The 15732-nt window shown below is 47.0% G+C and overlaps 1 protein-coding gene across 2 annotated transcripts; it reads right to left on the reverse strand.

Annotated features, from left to right (window-relative positions):
- Window positions 1-661: 661 nt before the first annotated feature.
- Window positions 662-13390, reverse strand: MSL1 (MSL complex subunit 1). Of its 2 annotated transcripts, XM_008271431.5 has the most exons (9): window positions 12195-13390; window positions 9534-9757; window positions 8165-8547; window positions 6218-6265; window positions 5692-5756; window positions 4355-4422; window positions 3841-3965; window positions 3610-3682; window positions 662-3212 (listed from the first exon to the last, which is right to left on the reverse strand). In XM_008271431.5, the coding sequence occupies exons 1-9, from the start codon at window positions 12960-12962 to the stop codon at window positions 3122-3124; spliced, it is 1845 nt and encodes a 614-aa protein (XP_008269653.2). In that variant the 5' UTR covers window positions 12963-13390; the 3' UTR covers window positions 662-3121. The 2 variants fall into 2 exon arrangements, with proteins under 2 accessions (XP_008269653.2, XP_051681616.1); XM_051825656.3 differs by lacking the exon at window positions 6218-6265 and having other exon boundaries at window positions 12195-13231.
- Window positions 13391-15732: the final 2342 nt, after the last annotated feature.

A 15732-nucleotide genomic window follows, 5' to 3' on the forward strand; every position in this document is an offset into this window, starting at 1 on the left:
TGGTCTGGGTCGATTTTTAAATGGACGTGAGTAAATTTTCTGTTCATCACAAGGGAACCAAAACTTCCTGATCCTTTATTTATTATTTTATTTATTTTGAGGTTCAATTGTTAAGATTTCTGAATATTTAACATGAAGAGAAGACCTGAGATAGCCACAGCAATCTAACAGATTGACCATGAGGAAAGAGGAATTGGTGTATTTTTCATCACCCTAGAAGACAAAGCAAAGAATCAATGGGTTCAAAGTTACAAGAAGTCAGATTTGGTCAATGAGAAAGTTCAAACATTTGAAAAATGTATAGGGAAAAACATTCTGTTGAAGTAGAAGCTGGACTTCATTTGTCTGAAATGTTGTCCAGAAATCATGTATCAAGGTTAGACTAGATGACCTTTAAGGTCTTCCCAACCGTGAGATTTTATTCATTTAGACACCAGCCACTAAGCATCCTATATTCTCTTGTTTTTAAAGTTGCCAATTACGTTTAAGGTAGGACAATAGACAAAGAGGGATGAAACACACATGTATTCATACACAAATGGAAGTAAAGGGGAAAGCAGCATGTCATCTGTTTGATTGTGGAAATGAATTTCTTTCCAATGTTTCAAATGTACAAGTAGATTTAATGTTTCCTGATAAATCTAATAAACTGAAGCAGCAGTTCAAAATTTAACAGCCACAATAGTTTATTTACAATTGAACTCTTTATAAGATATTTACAAGACAACCAATTTTACACATCAGAAATGGTATCAAAAGTATGAATTACAACACAGACAACAATATGAAATGAGCATAAAAAAAGCTTAAGTGGACAGACAAGCAATTTTTCATTTTAATTTATTAACACTAGCTTAAACTTTGTTAAAGAAACAAAGGACTATGTTTTAGGAGAATTGCAGGGCTTTCAGTTGAAGATTGAATTTCACAGTGTTGTATCCCATGTAGGGAAAAATAAGACTAATTTTCCCCTCACGCTCTAACACACTGTAATTTTGCTCTTAGAACTTTGCTCTAACCTCTTCAACAAACCTCAACATAACCAAAATCAAAGAATTGATCTAGATGAGGGAACAATAACAAGAGGGGAAGGGAGAACCAAGGAAACAGAATCCACGTAAGTCTGGCCAGATAGCACCTCATGGATTCCTCTCAGTCTAGCTCAAGTACAGTATCTGGGGAAGTCCCCTGTGTAGGATACAAACAGGTTAAATTTGCTAGCCCACAGCCAACATTAGGAATCTGAAAAATGCTTAAATCAATAAGAAACTGAGAGGGATCAAGGAACAAAGTAAAGAGACACTGATTGGGGGTATTTTTATTCTTTCTGGGCACATTATGAAGGAACATAACAACATAGGTCAGAGTAGGAAAGCTAATCGCTTGCCACATTAAAATGATGGAGAACAAAAGAAAAGTCTGGCCCAGTTTTTCTAGAAATCTCCTCCTTTAGGTGTGAGATGAGAGCCCCTAGTGGAATAAGTCCTATTTCTCTCTACATCCTTGCTGCAATAAAGTTTACAGCAGGTTCCCTTATAGAGAGCCCACTCTCCTAAGCAGATGGAGTTAACAAAATGAAAACCCATAGCCACACACACACACACACACACACACACACAGGCGCGTGCGCACACACGGAGAAATAAGAGCAGCAAGATCATCCAAGAATACTACATGTGCTGCCAGAATAATTCCTTTCAAAGTCAAACCCAGGGAGCACAGATCAGCATCTCACAAAAAGCTTAAGCAGTGGGAGGCCCCTGAGGAACTTCTCTTCCCACAACGATGTCCCATCCTCTATCATGCTCCACTCATGGGCCGGCCACACACCCTACATACCTTGGCTTCTCCTCTAAAAGTGCTAATAATCTGGGGACATATTCTCTTCAAGGATAAAAGCCCCTACCTTCTAGGAGATTAGACCCCTACTTGTTTTCACACAATAGTCCTTAAGACTAGTGAAAGGCATTTCCTATATATTTAAGACCAGAGGTCTTGGCTCTGTTTTCCTTCCAGATAGTTAACAGGGATCTTTCAGAGACCAAAGTGGCCTGGGAGTGCTGTCCTGAATTTCTTTCTTTCTTTTTTTTTTTTTTTTTTAAACAAAATGGGGGCAGGGAAGGGGGGGATCAAGATGGTACACATACAAATCTATTTTTACAAAGTGAACGGAGAAGCTCATTAGGTATATCTGTTTCAAGATATAGACATTTGCCAGCCAAAGGGCTAATATTTCCTCCCCCTCCCTAAATCTCGACCTCACCATCCAGAGCTGTAAAAACGATAAAGTCCAATTAAGGCATACTTGAGAGGTGATGTGACACAAGGACATCTATACAGGTTCTGGTACGCCATTCCCAAATGCCAACTGCTTTTGTTTAGAACCGTAACTCTTCTGGAACTAACCATTCCCATTCTATTTTCTAAAGATTTTATTTTCTGAAGGGTGGGGAAAGTACTTCAGTTACCCATTAACTAAAAAAATAATCAGAAACATCCCTTCCCACATGGGTATATCAGAGAACAGTGTCCGAGGAAAGCTAGCTTTTCAGATATTTATCTACCAACTGTCAATAATCTCCTTGCCACTCTCTGGAGATGACTTGCTTCATCACTTCAGCTGTTCTTCCTGATCTGGTCCTAAAGCTCATGGTGAGACTTTTTGTTTTATTTCAGGGTAAAAACCACTATACCCTGACTATGAGGTGGGTATACCAAGTTGAGAAGAGTGCCAAGTAGGCATGCGCCAGCGGAAGGGGTTGATTCACCTTCCACATATCTACTGAAGACGGCCTTTTTACCGCTTTAACATAGGCAAATGTAAAGAAGCAGACCCCTGAAACTTCCAAATCTGCCACAATATAGATTTAACTTGAGAGTTTACTTTCCCAAAAAGGGAAAAGAAATCCCAATCACCTTCCATAATTCACAATTAGCCCAATGAAAGTTTTAGTGGAATCAGAGTGATGAGAACAAAACCAAACTCAAGGGAGTATGGGAGGGCATTACCAGCGAATGATAACATACATGAGGACACAGGTCACATATACAGGTCTCTGCCACTCTCTGGGAATGGCATGCTACAACTATCTGAAGACAGGGTTCATTCTTGCCAGCACAGCTATTTCCTACACGTCCGGTGAGGTGTTTGCTTCTTCTGGATCTCCAACCTGCATCGGCTACGCTCATCCAACCAGGGCAGCTCAAAATTCCTGGCAAAAAAGGATGAGGAAACCAACTTGTAAGACTAAAAGGGATTCACTGAACATGATAGTATCTAAAAAAGCCACTAAGTCCCTCACCACTCCTAAATCCTGACTCCCAAGATTCCAGTTTTGAGTCTTCTCTGCCCCAAAGCCAAAACAATAGGCAGTGCTTTGGAAACAAAGTGATGGAATAATCTACTTCTAACTTAAAAAACATTCCTCCTAATTCCTAGAATGGGAATCGTATCACTGCAAAAACTAGTTACCCAGGTAGCTTCACTTCTGTCAAAGAATCAGGGTTATCTCTAAGCCACCTAGTTCCACTTAGTACCTAGGCTTCTGTGAAGTGTAAAAGGGAGGCACAGGCTACCTGAGAGGGGAGAGGAAAAAACCTCATACTTACTGTGGAGTTAATTTTGGTAATGGTCGTCCAAATGCTACAACAGGCAAGAAGGGGGTAATCATCAAACTTTCAACTATGGAAGAAAGTCAAATGGGACCTTGTTAGTTACACAATGGGAAATATCCAGTGACTATACCACTGCAGTTCATTCGTTCAGAGAAAGCTGTATTCTGGAGCCTGCATCCTTTTTCTTCTTTACAAAATCAACTCTTTGAGACAGGCAAAACTTACCATCATCTGGCTCAGGGAAAAATGAGGTAACCTCAGGCTCAGATTCCTGAATTCCTTTCTTTTTATACATTCTGAGCTGTAGTCGCTGTAAAATTCTTTGTTCCCTGATCCTCTGAATATCCCATCTAGGAAAAACAAACCAGACAAACAAAACAAACCCAACATTACTGCTTACCCAAAACCTGCCCCATAAAAGCAACTCATACAATCCAGACTCTAGGAAGATCCTTACTGACTCCTCTAGATGGGGTCATGAGAACTAACTGACTGGTTAGGGTAGAGCTGCTTAAGTCTAGCAGTCCAGATCCTGTGCAGGTGTTCCACATAAGGTGGAACCAAGGAAGGGCATATATGAAGAAAAAGAGGCCAAATGTGCATAGCTACAACAAATATCAACCAACTGGGAAACCAGTAACTTAAGACTTAAGAGCTCTGGGATTCTTGACAGCATGGAAGAAGGGAGGTTAGGTCCTAAGGGCTCGACTGTTCCCAGGATGGACATCTTTGGCCTCACCTTTTCCTCCTCTTCTCGTCCAACTCCAGTTTTGCATGCCGCTTTGAAAATACACTGTCATCCAGGTTCTGTGTGAAGAACAGCAGCTGATCAACCATTTATCACCACGTTCCACATCTACACACTGACTGCCCCCGGCTTCCAGGAACGGAAAATCTGTTCCTCTTAAGTTGAGTCTGTGAGTTCTATGGATATCATGTAAACCTCTTGGTAGCAGATTCAACAGAACACATGCTCCTTTCACCACTCACACCTTCTAAGGATCTCCAAATTTAAAATTATTTCCATAACTTTGCAAGGTAAAAGTCACATCAAACAACCAATCCTGGAGACTACTATAAACCATTCCTACCTTCTATACTTTGTAAGAGTATGAATTTAAAATAAACACACATTTTTAAGAGTCAAATGAGTTTGGAATTCAAAATTATGCTGCTTAACACATACTAACTTGTTTTCTTTTTTCTTTAATTTATTTTTTATTTATTTGAAAGGCAGTTTTACAGAGAGAGGAGGAGAGAGATGAAGATCTTTCATCCACTGGTTCACTCCCCAAGTGTCAGCAACAGCTGGGGATGGGCCAGTCAGAAGCCAGGAGACTGGAGCTTCTTCCAAGTATCCCACATGAGTGCAGGGGCCCAAGTACTTGGACCATCTGCTGCGTTCCCAGGCGCACTAGCAAGTAGCTGGATTGGAAATGGGACAGCCAGGTCTTAAACCAGAGCCCATATGGATGCCGGTGTTGCAGCCAGCGGCTTAACCTGCTATGCCACAATGCCAGCCCCATGCTAACTTTTCTACTTAGCAACAAATTTACCTATGTTTTGAGCACTACCCAGCTGTTTATTTTTGAATAATCACTTAACTACTCTGAATTTCAGAGTTTTCTTACCTGTAAAATTAAGGGGGTTGGCAGTTAGTCTACTGGTTAAGACATCCTTGTCCCATATCAGCGTACTTGGGTTTAATACCCAACTCTGCCTTCTGACTCCAGCCTCCTGCAAATGCCGACCTGACCCTGGGAACCAGCAGTAATGGCTCAAGTAGTTGGGTCCCAGCCCCTCATGGGGGACACTTGGATTGCATTCCTGGCTCCTGGTTTCAGCCCTAGCTGGAGGCTGCTGGAGGCATTTGGGGAAGTGAACCAGTAGATGGATGCGAGTGTTCACTCTCTCAAATAAGTAAGTAATAAAAAACAGTTAGACTAGATAATCTCTCACATTCCTTTCTGCCCTCAAAGTTCTATTTAACCCGTCCATAGGACTCTTAGTCCAGTTACACCCCTCCATTCTATTCAGTTTCTTATTTCCTTCCACTGACATCTCTTGGGTACCTACCTCCAAAAGGTCTGAAGGATTTGGGTCCCTTAGAGGCTCTACTGAGTGGTCCCTCCAAGAAGGAACTGGAAAAAAAAAAAAAGAACAAGAAAGGGAGGAGGGGGTGGAACCACCTTTAAATCCAAAGTCGCACAACCCTCCAACTATTCACTAGGTCAAGAGGTCTCTCCCCAGAAAGACAAAGTTACCAAGTGACAGGAATCCATTCTATGGCCTCACCTGAAGCCATATTCAGTGTCCTCGCTATGGTATTAAAGAACCTAAAATACCATTTGCAGTCTGCCAAACTCAGGATCACAAAAAACCCTAAGCCAATACCTGACAATTCATAAATGGATGCTATTGCAGTTCCTGAAAAACAACTGAAATTTGTTGTCATTTTGAAGGCTATAGGAGTGTGATCAATCATACACCAAGGAATCTCACTCTCCCACATCCAGTGGATGGGGAATGCAGCTCCCAACCATCCACCAACCCCCCAACCCCCCACCCCAGGCCCAGCCAGCATAATTCCTATTCTACTCACCAGCCAAGACTGAAGTTTCTCCTGCAACACTTGATGGCATCAGACACCCTAAATAATGCAGGAAAGAAGAATCATCTCAGTGTAAAAAGAAAAAAAGCCCATACCCAAAATGGAGGAAAGGATCATCACTGAAGTCTCACTAGGAAGCCATTTTGTTTTTTTGAGTCGTTCTTTTGAGAATTTCTCTCTGGGGGAGGGGAAGAGGGAACAACAGACAAAAGAAAAGAAAATAAGCCCACCACTTTTTTTTTTACACTGAGACGACTTCTTTTCTTCATTATTTAGGGTGGTTTCCCTGCAACAGTTGATGGCCAAGGATATCAAACCTTAAACTCAGAACATGGCAGGTGAGTAAAAGTTGACCCTATTTTTCAAATAAAAGATCAGTGTTCTCAAAACTTACATATGTAGTCTTCTTAAACAGCTCCCTCCTCCCTCCAAACAAACTACCTTGCTGGTCCAGCCTGAACAACATGCACAAAAGACTTTGGCTTCCTTAGGATAAGCCATTGAGACTTCCTCTTGAGATAGGGGCATCAAGAGTAAGGATCCACACGTTCATTCACAACTCAGGCTCCTCAAGGGGCTGGGATCTCCCCAGTCAGACTCCTTCGTACTGTTATGCCCAGAATCTTAGAGGTGTTTGGAATTTTCTGTGCTAGGGCAGACAGGGTTTTCAAAAACAGCCAGTCACACAGAACAGCTCCGGAACAAGCCATTTCCCAATCCCGGATGGGAAGTTGCTTCACGGTTTCTCTTAAGTTGTTACACAGCATTGCCATGGCAGCAAAAAGGTTAAGCATTAAGGATGAACCTGTTCAACTGACTGAACCAACAAAAAATCTGAACCTAGATCAGGATCCTGATCTATCTCATGTACCCAAGTGTGAAGCCGAACGAATGTTAGATAATTAACAGTAATCTATCTTCCCCACTTAGTTTTGTCACGAGAACAGCCAAACAAAGCCTGGAAAATGCTTATTGGAAGGGATTCCCATCCCCATCCCTGCTAGGGCAAGACATAGTGGTAGCGACTTGGGGCTGCAGCTCTATCCAAGAAGGCTTTCCCCATTAGCCCGGAGCACCCACAGTGACTGTCATAGACTACTATTACATGACGGAAGGCACACTCCAGTTACTGGTTGATGTATGAGATAGGGGAGCATCTCTGTGTGGAAGCCATAAAGAAACAAAAAGGGAATGAAGACCAAGGTCCCACACCCCAAACCCTCCCCAAGCAGCTCAGATATCCCAAGATAGTCCTTATTGTTTGAAAAATAGTTTGTAGACCATTTTATTTAAATATATGAACAACCAATGGGCTACTGCAATCCAAGTGCACTCTCCACATTTTAGAACCTGTGTGAAGTATAGGAAGATAAAGTAAGACTGTTGGTCTTTGGCAGATTCCTCCTGCCCCCCAGACCGGGACATAGAGATACAGATAAATGTTTATATAGTTAAAGAGCGGAGGCCCAGGTGATCTTCCCCACCCCAAGCTGGCTCCCCAACCAAAAATTACCATTGGCCCCTGAGAACACCCAAAGACCACCCTCCCAGGTTTCACACAGTATCAATTGCAGGAACAGTCGTGCATGGCAAAGTATAAGTTCTATGCATTTCACAGCACAGAAAACCCTTCTTTCAGAGGGCATGCAAGTTGCCGGAGATTACACACCCCCAAGTCTGGTGCTCTTGTGATGAGCAACTTACTGGCAAACACATCTCCCAGTGTTGTAAGCAGGCAAACACATTGAGCACATTTTGCTGTAATTCCATCTATTTGCAATGCCTGCACAGTGTCTGTCTCTGGCTGTTAACTTACTCATTCTTGACAGAACTCTGCTTTATTGATTGCACTTTTTAAAAAATGCCAAAGGCATTTTCACACTTGTTAGCTTGACCGCCACCACTAGGGTATAAGAGCAAGTGTTCTCTATGCCTTACTTGCTACAGTCTCCTCCTTCTTTGGAGAGGATTCCCGTAATGGTAACGGTGATGGGGGAGGCTGGTGCCAACGACACAAATACATTTCTGTGGTGGAAAGGTACGGCAAATCTTCTATCTCACTTGAGAAGGCTTTCTCCTTGGGATGGGCGCTGGGTCCCTTTTGGGGAGTGGAGAGTCTTGGTGGGGTGTCCACTGAAGACCGGGGCTTTTCTGGGGTTTCTTGGCTCCTCAATTCACGTTTACAAACAGTTTCTGATAAGGAACCACAGGGTTCCTCTTTAATGGGAGAGTGCTTAGGAGTTTTTGTTTTGACTTTTGAAAATTCAGGAGCCAGCTTTTTAACAGGAGTCTTTCTTTCTGTACTTCCAAATGGGGATTTCCTATTAGATAGGGAAGAAAACATTGTAAAACTTATTGACTCTTACATAAAATCTGATTTGAGTATATTTGGGGGCAAGAGAGATAGCTTGTTCTCTTGTCCCACAATGAATAGTATTCAGATAACCTGAAATATCTGGCACTCATTTAGAAATAGAATATGCCCTTAGTCAACATTTGTTGAACAAGTAATTTTTCATGCTTAAGAGTATCTTATAGTATTCTGCTGTCTACTGTATTTAAAGATTCCGGTTATAGTCAAGATCCTTTAGCCAACATCTGGTGCCACGACTCTGTGCCACCTATTTCATTACTGTCCACCAGAGACCAGTCTAGCTTACCTCCCACCCTTAAACCATGTTAACTACAATCTCTAGTTCCTTTTTTTTTTTTTTTTTGCTGTCTGCTGCTTTCTTCCCTGCATTTGCCCAGAACACCACCTTTCCATCCCACCAACCTAAATTCTATGCCTCTTTTTCAAGATCCCTCTCTTCCTCGAAGTTTCACAATAATCTTTAATATCCCTGAATCTTACAAAATTTCATTTACATCCATCTTGTATATCTGCATATCTCATTGCATCTGAATTCCGAGTTTTCAAAACTTTTGCCCATCCTTAGTTTGAATAATTTCTTTCAGCCGAAGAACAGTTGTATTTTCTTTGTATGTCTACTGGTGCCTACCACACTGCTTTACACCTCCTAACTTGAAGTGACCTGCTATAGTTTTAAGAAACTCAGTCACATTTGTTACCTATTCTCTTTGTGATGTACTCTGTATTCTATTATCACTACTGTGACCAAAATGTTCCTAACAGACTTCTATACAGCATGGTGGTTAAGAGAGTCTCAAGATAGTTTCTCAGTATAATAGAAGTAATTCATAATTCAGGCTATGGTCACTATAAAACCAATTCATAAATCCCAGTCCCCTACTCTCAGTCACTGGTAACAAGTGTCCAGACAGCGTAACAAAGTTATCAGCACACCTTTTGTGTCCCTTTCCACTCCGCCCACACGAGAAAGGCTTGGGAGGCAGAGTCTGGGATGTCTCGGAAAGCTCCGGCTGGCAATCCAGTTTAATTTTCTCAGATAGCTCTGTTTCCTCTCTCTCTTCAGTTTCATAGCCCTGAAACAGCTTGTGCCTTTCCTTCTCGTTATCCTTCTTTACCAGCTGCATCCGCCTTTCCATACGTTCAATCCGAGCAAGGAGCTAAAAGAGAGAATGGCAAAATGCAGGCTTAAGACACAAAAATTTAAACACAGGTACTTAGCCCCATTTAGGAATCAGTATAGTCTTCTGCCTCTTTCAGCAGATCACATCAATTCAACTTATTCTGCACAGGCAGACATTAATCTGAATAGCTTTACTTAAATGTAATGGAAAAGAAAAGGTACACTCTAACCTAGATGGCAAGGGACATTGGGGAATTTGTAGTTTGTTCTTCTGAAAGAGGATCCTCTTACTAAGAGGGGCCACAGAGTACCTTTTAATGACCAAGTCTCTTCTACTGCTAACCATGTGGGAGTTGAGAGTTTCCAAAATTAACCTTATATACTTGTACATTCTTTTGAGAGTACCTAAGGCTATCCAAATCCAATCTTCTCTACTTCTGCTCAAAAACTATACATGATGGCAAAGTCAAAAGAGTATATCAAGAAAGAATGAAGAGCTCATACAGTGCCACTAAGAATGGCAGTGTTATTTCAACGGGGTGTGTGTATGTGTGTGTGCGCAGGGAGGGGGTGTCACTTCTAAAACAATGAACATTCCATTTGAAAGAATTCTAACAGAAATCAGTGCCCACAAATCTCAACAATCATGACATATACATATCCCTTTGCATTTTAGATAACAGAAAAAGTTATACCTATTTAAATATTGATTGAAATCAAAGTTCTTTAATTCTAATTAAAAGGGAGGACTACCTAATCCAACAGAAAATGGAAGTCTATTATCATGAAAAACTTCACATTAATTTAGTTTAAAGGAAAGGTGCCAATTGTGCTACTTACACTCTATTACAAGAATTCTATCTGGGTTAGACAGTGATATTAATGCTGCCTTAATTACATCCATTACACAGATTTCAGTTGAGACCAAACAACTGGAATAAGAGAAGCAAGCTTAAGCAACACTAAGACTGCAATACACAACACAAGCAGTGGATGCCAAGTTCGGACTGACACTCTATCCTTAGTTCACCCCAGTTTTCTTGCCTAGGAAAGCCTGCAAAAGGGGGCCATTACCTCAGGAACTGAGCAGAAACCTCCACAAGCAGCAGAGACACCTCCTGTCAGCCACACTCTGAATTTCATCTCCTTACATCTGGTTTGATTCACAGCCTTAGCATTACTTAACCACGGCTCGTGGCTGACATTTCCTTGATATCTTCTGCTTCACTGGTCCTCACCCCCAACACCATGTAAGGATGTGATCTGTTGTAATTACAGTACCATCACACCCCTAGACTGCAGTACAGTAGCTAAGCAGTGCCACCTCCATGTTGAGTAACTTCCACAAATCCACCACGAGATATTTTAATAAGACCTGCCCCTGCCCCAGCTCCCAAGCCACCTTGTGGAACGCATTCTCCAATAAAACGGCCATCTGATGCGATTCATTTGGAAGGCAAACAAAAATGAATAACCCTCTGCTCCCTTGCTCAGCCCTTGGCGCACACAACGTGAGAGAGACAGAGAGAGAGAGAGAGCGAGCTGCAGCCTGAATACAATTGTAGAAACCATGTTTATTTTTAGGCAGCTGTAATGTATGCTAGCACAATAATAACCCACCGCCCCAGCTTCCCTGATATCCAAAGGAAAATGTTTTCATGCAGAGGTGCCCTTAACTACTGCTGCAGTAGAAACAAGCCTAGGGGGTCATGCTTCCCAGAAGCAGGAAGAAACAGGAAACGACCACCCTACTACCTCAAGATTCTAAAACAGGGATTTGGTGTGTGTTGGGGGGAGCGGCTATGCAACACACTTGATAAGCTTACTTTCCCCTGATGCCTTAAAAGTCTTGCAGCTTCAAACCTCAAGGCACCTGGTTATGTTCTATAACTCAGAGTCCTACTAAAAACTGTCTGAAATCCCAGGCAGCGGTTCTCAGAAGAACATTTAAGAAACACCAACTGCAGTTCCACAGAAATCACCTGTCCTCTGCCCACTACAAGGCCTACTGCCCTCCTGTCTGAAGATGCTGCAGCAGTGGTTAGGGCAGCAGCTGCGGAGCCCCTCTCCTCCACAATGCTCTTCCAACCTACCAGCTCTTTAATTTAACCCTTCCACAAAGCTACCACAGAGACACTGCACCCTTCCATTTTTAACCCCTCACAAATCAGGTCTTTTCCTACTCCATACATCCTTCCCATAAGCCTGGAGCTGTCATTTTAAATTAACCCTTTGGCCTCTGAGTCGCCCCTCCCCCTCTCCTTGGGAGCGTTGCCCTTTAACCCCTCCCTCCAACCCAACGTGTGCGTGTGAGCCTGGCTCCCAAGGACTCAGCACCTAGGACACCCCTACGCGGGTAGCCAAGCTCCTTTACCCCTAACCGAGGGGTACACCTCGGCTTCCTACAGCCCCCTTCCCCCGAGCATGCGCACAACTCGCTCCTCGTCCCGAACGCAGATTAACCCCTCCCGTACCGTGTCTCTCTCGGACTTCAGCTCCTCGATCTCCTTTTCCTTGGCCTGCAGCTGCTGCTGCTGCTGTTCGATGAGGTCCAATTGCAGGAGAAGGATCTGTTTGAGGCAGGCGGCCTGACTGGAAGCTCCCGAGCCGCCGCCACCCCCGAGAGGGCTCTTCCTCATGCTCTTCCATCTGCCCTCGCTAGCCGCCAGGGTCCCGGCGGTGGCGGTGGGTGCGAGGGGTGGCGGCCCGGGCAGAGGTAGTGGTGGGGGTCCCGCCGGGTCCGAGGCGGTGGCAGCTGGAGGAGCCGCCCCACCCTTGTCCCCAGCCCAGGGCGTAGGCTCTTTGGCCGCCGCCACGAGAGAGCCCGTCTGAATGGGCAGCACCGCCTGATACTTGGGCCGGGGGCTGCAGCCTGCTCCGGCAGCGGCTGGCTCCCCCCCAATGCCGGCTTGTTTGGTGGCCGGGGGCGGACAGGGCAAGGGCACCGAACCGCCCCAGCTCTCTTCCTGCTGCCCAGGGGCCGCCCCGGCCGGCAGTAACAAGCCCCGGCCCTTGCCGCCGCAGCCGGCCGGGGAGGGCGCGGGGCTCCCGCCCTGGGAGGAGGCCAGCGGGGGCCCCGGCTCCTTGAGCTTACGGTGCCGGGGGAGGAAGTGGGCTTCGGCCGCCCCGGGCTCGTCCTCGGGCCCGCCCAGCGCCGCAGCCCGCTCGTAGTCCAGTCGCTGCTCAGGGTTGCCGCCGGCAGGGGCCGCGGCCGCCTTGAACACTGCGGATCTCATGGTCATAGTGGTCCGGAGCAGCGCCGGGGACCGAGACGGAGGAGGGGGGTGGGGAAGGGGCGAGGTGCGGGGGGTCGAGGACGGAGGAGGGGGAGGGGAGTTTGGCGGGCTCGCCTCAGCAGCGCGGCAGCAGGCCTCCGCTAGCGCGGCTCCTCCGGGGCCCGGGCGCCATCCCGCCGGCGTGCGGAGAAGTGGAGGCCGCGGCTGAGGCCCGCCGCCGGCCCATGGGGGCCTCGCCGCCGCCTCTGCTGCCGCCGCCGCCGCCTTCGCCTCAGAGGCAGGAGCTCGCACCCAGCCGCCCCCGAGCTCATCCCCGGAGCTCGCTTCGGCCCCCCCTGGCCCGGCCGGGCCCGCCTCGTCTCCCCACCCCACACCCCCCCTTCCCCGCCCCGGCCCCCCGCCCCGGAGCTCGCCTCAGCCGCCCCGAGCCTCCATTTTTCCCCCCCCTCCTCCTTAGGAGGGGGTGGGAGGGATGGGTCCGCCCAAAGCCCTCCTACTCCGGGAGGGGGCTTCTGTCGCCTCCCCTGGGGGTCTCCGCAGCTTGGGGTCCCCCTCCCCCACAGTCACCCCTGGCGCCTCGGCGTTTCCCTTTAAAAAAACGGAGCCGCTCGGAGCCGCCACCGCCGCAGCCGCCGCCGACCGGAGAGCGCATGCGCCGCGAGGGAAGCGGGCGGGAGTGAACCGGGAGCGGAGAAGAGGGAGGCGGGCCGCACTATTGTGAAAGGGGCTGCGGCCGCCTCGAGGGGGGCAGGGAGGGGGCCAGAGGGGCCGCGGGAGCCGGGGGCCGGCGAGGGGAGGCCGGGGATGAGGGGGCGAGGACCGAGGAGCGCGCGGAGGAGCGGGGTGAAGGTGGGCTGCCGAGGGAGGGGCGAGCCGGAGAGGGTCAGGAGGGAAAAAGGGCGGCCGTGGGGAGCTGGGGAATGCGGAGGCGCCCGGGGAGAAAGCGGCGGGAGAGCAGGGAAGACGGCTTCAGGAGGCCGATGAGCCCTTCGCGGCGGCGAACCGGAGCTCCGCGGACCCGGCCTGCTCCGGACAGCCCCTTCCCGAGTGCCTGGCGACGCGCCCGGCCCGCGCCTGGCTCCCCGGACCAGTCAGGATCCAGGCTCTGAGCCTATGGGGGTTTCAGCGGGGACGGGGAGGGGCCGTAGAATTCTGAGCCCGCCACCCCTGTGCTCCCCAGCAGTCCCACACTGGTGTGGGAGAGAATGAAGTTCTTTGTCTCTGAGGGATCCGGACCAGAAACGGAGGACCTCTGGTTCCCAGAGGGGACAAATCCACGGAGTCTGCTGCCCGGGGAGTTGTTGCCACAGCCTCCTCGGGATGAGGTGGTGCCAACTACCAAGAGTTCCCTCCCGAAGGAAATCTCTGGAGGTTGGAGGGATTCCAGGCTTTGCAGGGAGCAGAAATACTTAAGGGTATCCTCCGTGGCGCGTTTCCGCCTGTTGCTCCGTGTTCATTCCACTTCCAAGCCACTGTAGCCAACAAGTGCTCACAGAGTTCCTCGCGGAGGAACTTCAAAAATAGTCTTAATTGCTTGTTTTTCTCTTCTGTCCAAAGTGTGTTTAAAGCTTAAGTGGAGATGGAGAAGACCAACATTCTGTGGCCTGATGTGAAAACTTCTCATTAAAACTGTGTCTCTGCCTTGAACAAATGGGTGTGAATGTGTTCAGAAGCCAAGACAGCACCAGCCCGCTTCCATCAGACTGTATGGCCTCAGATCTGCAAGGGAAGTATCTGGTTTAGAGATACCGAAGAATGGTGCGGTGGGAGGCTGGTAGAATATGGCCACCTCTTTCAGTGTCTAGACTTTCTGTGCCATCTGCATGTTGCCAGCTCTCAAATTACCTTATTATAAGCCATAATCATTTCTCACTTATTTTTTAAAGATTTATTTATTTGGAATGTGGAGTTGGGGCCGGCACTGTGGCATAGCAGGTAAAGCCACCGCCTGCTGTGCTGGCATCCCATACTGGCACCAGTGGCTCCCCGACACAGCTCTCTGCTATGGCCTGGGAAAGCAGTAGAAGATGGCCCAAGTGCTTGGGCCCCCGTACCCATGTGGGAGACCCGGAAGAAGCTCCTGGCTCCTGGCTTTGGATCAGCCCAGCTCTGCCCATTGCAGCCACCTGGGGAGTGAACCAGCGGATAGATCTCTGTGTTTGCCTCTGCTTCTCTTTAATTCTGCCTTTCAGACAAATAAATAAATCTTAAAAAAAAAAAAAAAAAAAAAAGAATTACAAAGGCAGAAGCAGAGGGAGAGAGAGAGATCCTCCATCCACTGGTTCACTACCCAAATGGCGGCAATGGGCGGAGCTGGGCTGATCCAAAGCCAGGAGCCAGAAGCTTCTTCCGGGTCTCCCACGTGGGTGCAGGGGCCCAAACACTTGGGCCATCTTCTGCTTTTCCAGGCCATAGCAGAGAGCTGTGTCGAAAGTGGAGCCGCTGGGACAAACCATATGGAATGCTGGCACAGCAGGCGGCAGCCTTACCCTCTATGCCATAGCACTGGCCCTTTTTTTTTTTTAATTGGTCTCAGTTTCAACCTTTGTCTTCTACTTAAGTCTGCTGTCAGCAACCATACAGATCCTGGTGAGATATGTATGGGATCATGTTCTTTGCTCAAAACTCTTTCCTGGCTTTCCCTCTTAGTTGGAGTAAAAGCAAAGTCCTCTATTTTTTTTTTCTTTAATAAAGATTTATTTTATTTATTTGAAAACAGAGGAAGGAAGGTCTTCCATCTGCTGGTTCACTCCTCCAAATGGCTGCGAAGGCCAGA

This window comes from Oryctolagus cuniculus, chromosome 17 (genome assembly GCF_051225735.1).
Source record: "Oryctolagus cuniculus isolate XC-2025 breed Fujian yellow rabbit chromosome 17, ASM5122573v1, whole genome shotgun sequence".
Classification (NCBI taxonomy): domain Eukaryota; kingdom Metazoa; phylum Chordata; class Mammalia; order Lagomorpha; family Leporidae; genus Oryctolagus; species Oryctolagus cuniculus.

Excerpts from the sequence above, each read along its gene's own strand:
- MSL1 (XM_008271431.5), bottom strand. The coding sequence starts at position 12,962 with ATGACCATGAGATCCGCAGTGTTCAAGGCGGCCGCGGCCCCTGCCGGC. Across the intron at positions 4,423-5,691 it reads ATCCTTCAGACCTTTTGGAG|AACCTGGATGACAGTGTATT; the intron begins GTAGGTACCCAA and ends TTCTTCACACAG. Across the intron at positions 3,213-3,609 it reads TTACCAAAATTAACTCCACA|GAATTTTGAGCTGCCCTGGT; the intron begins GTAAGTATGAGG and ends CTTTTTTGCCAG.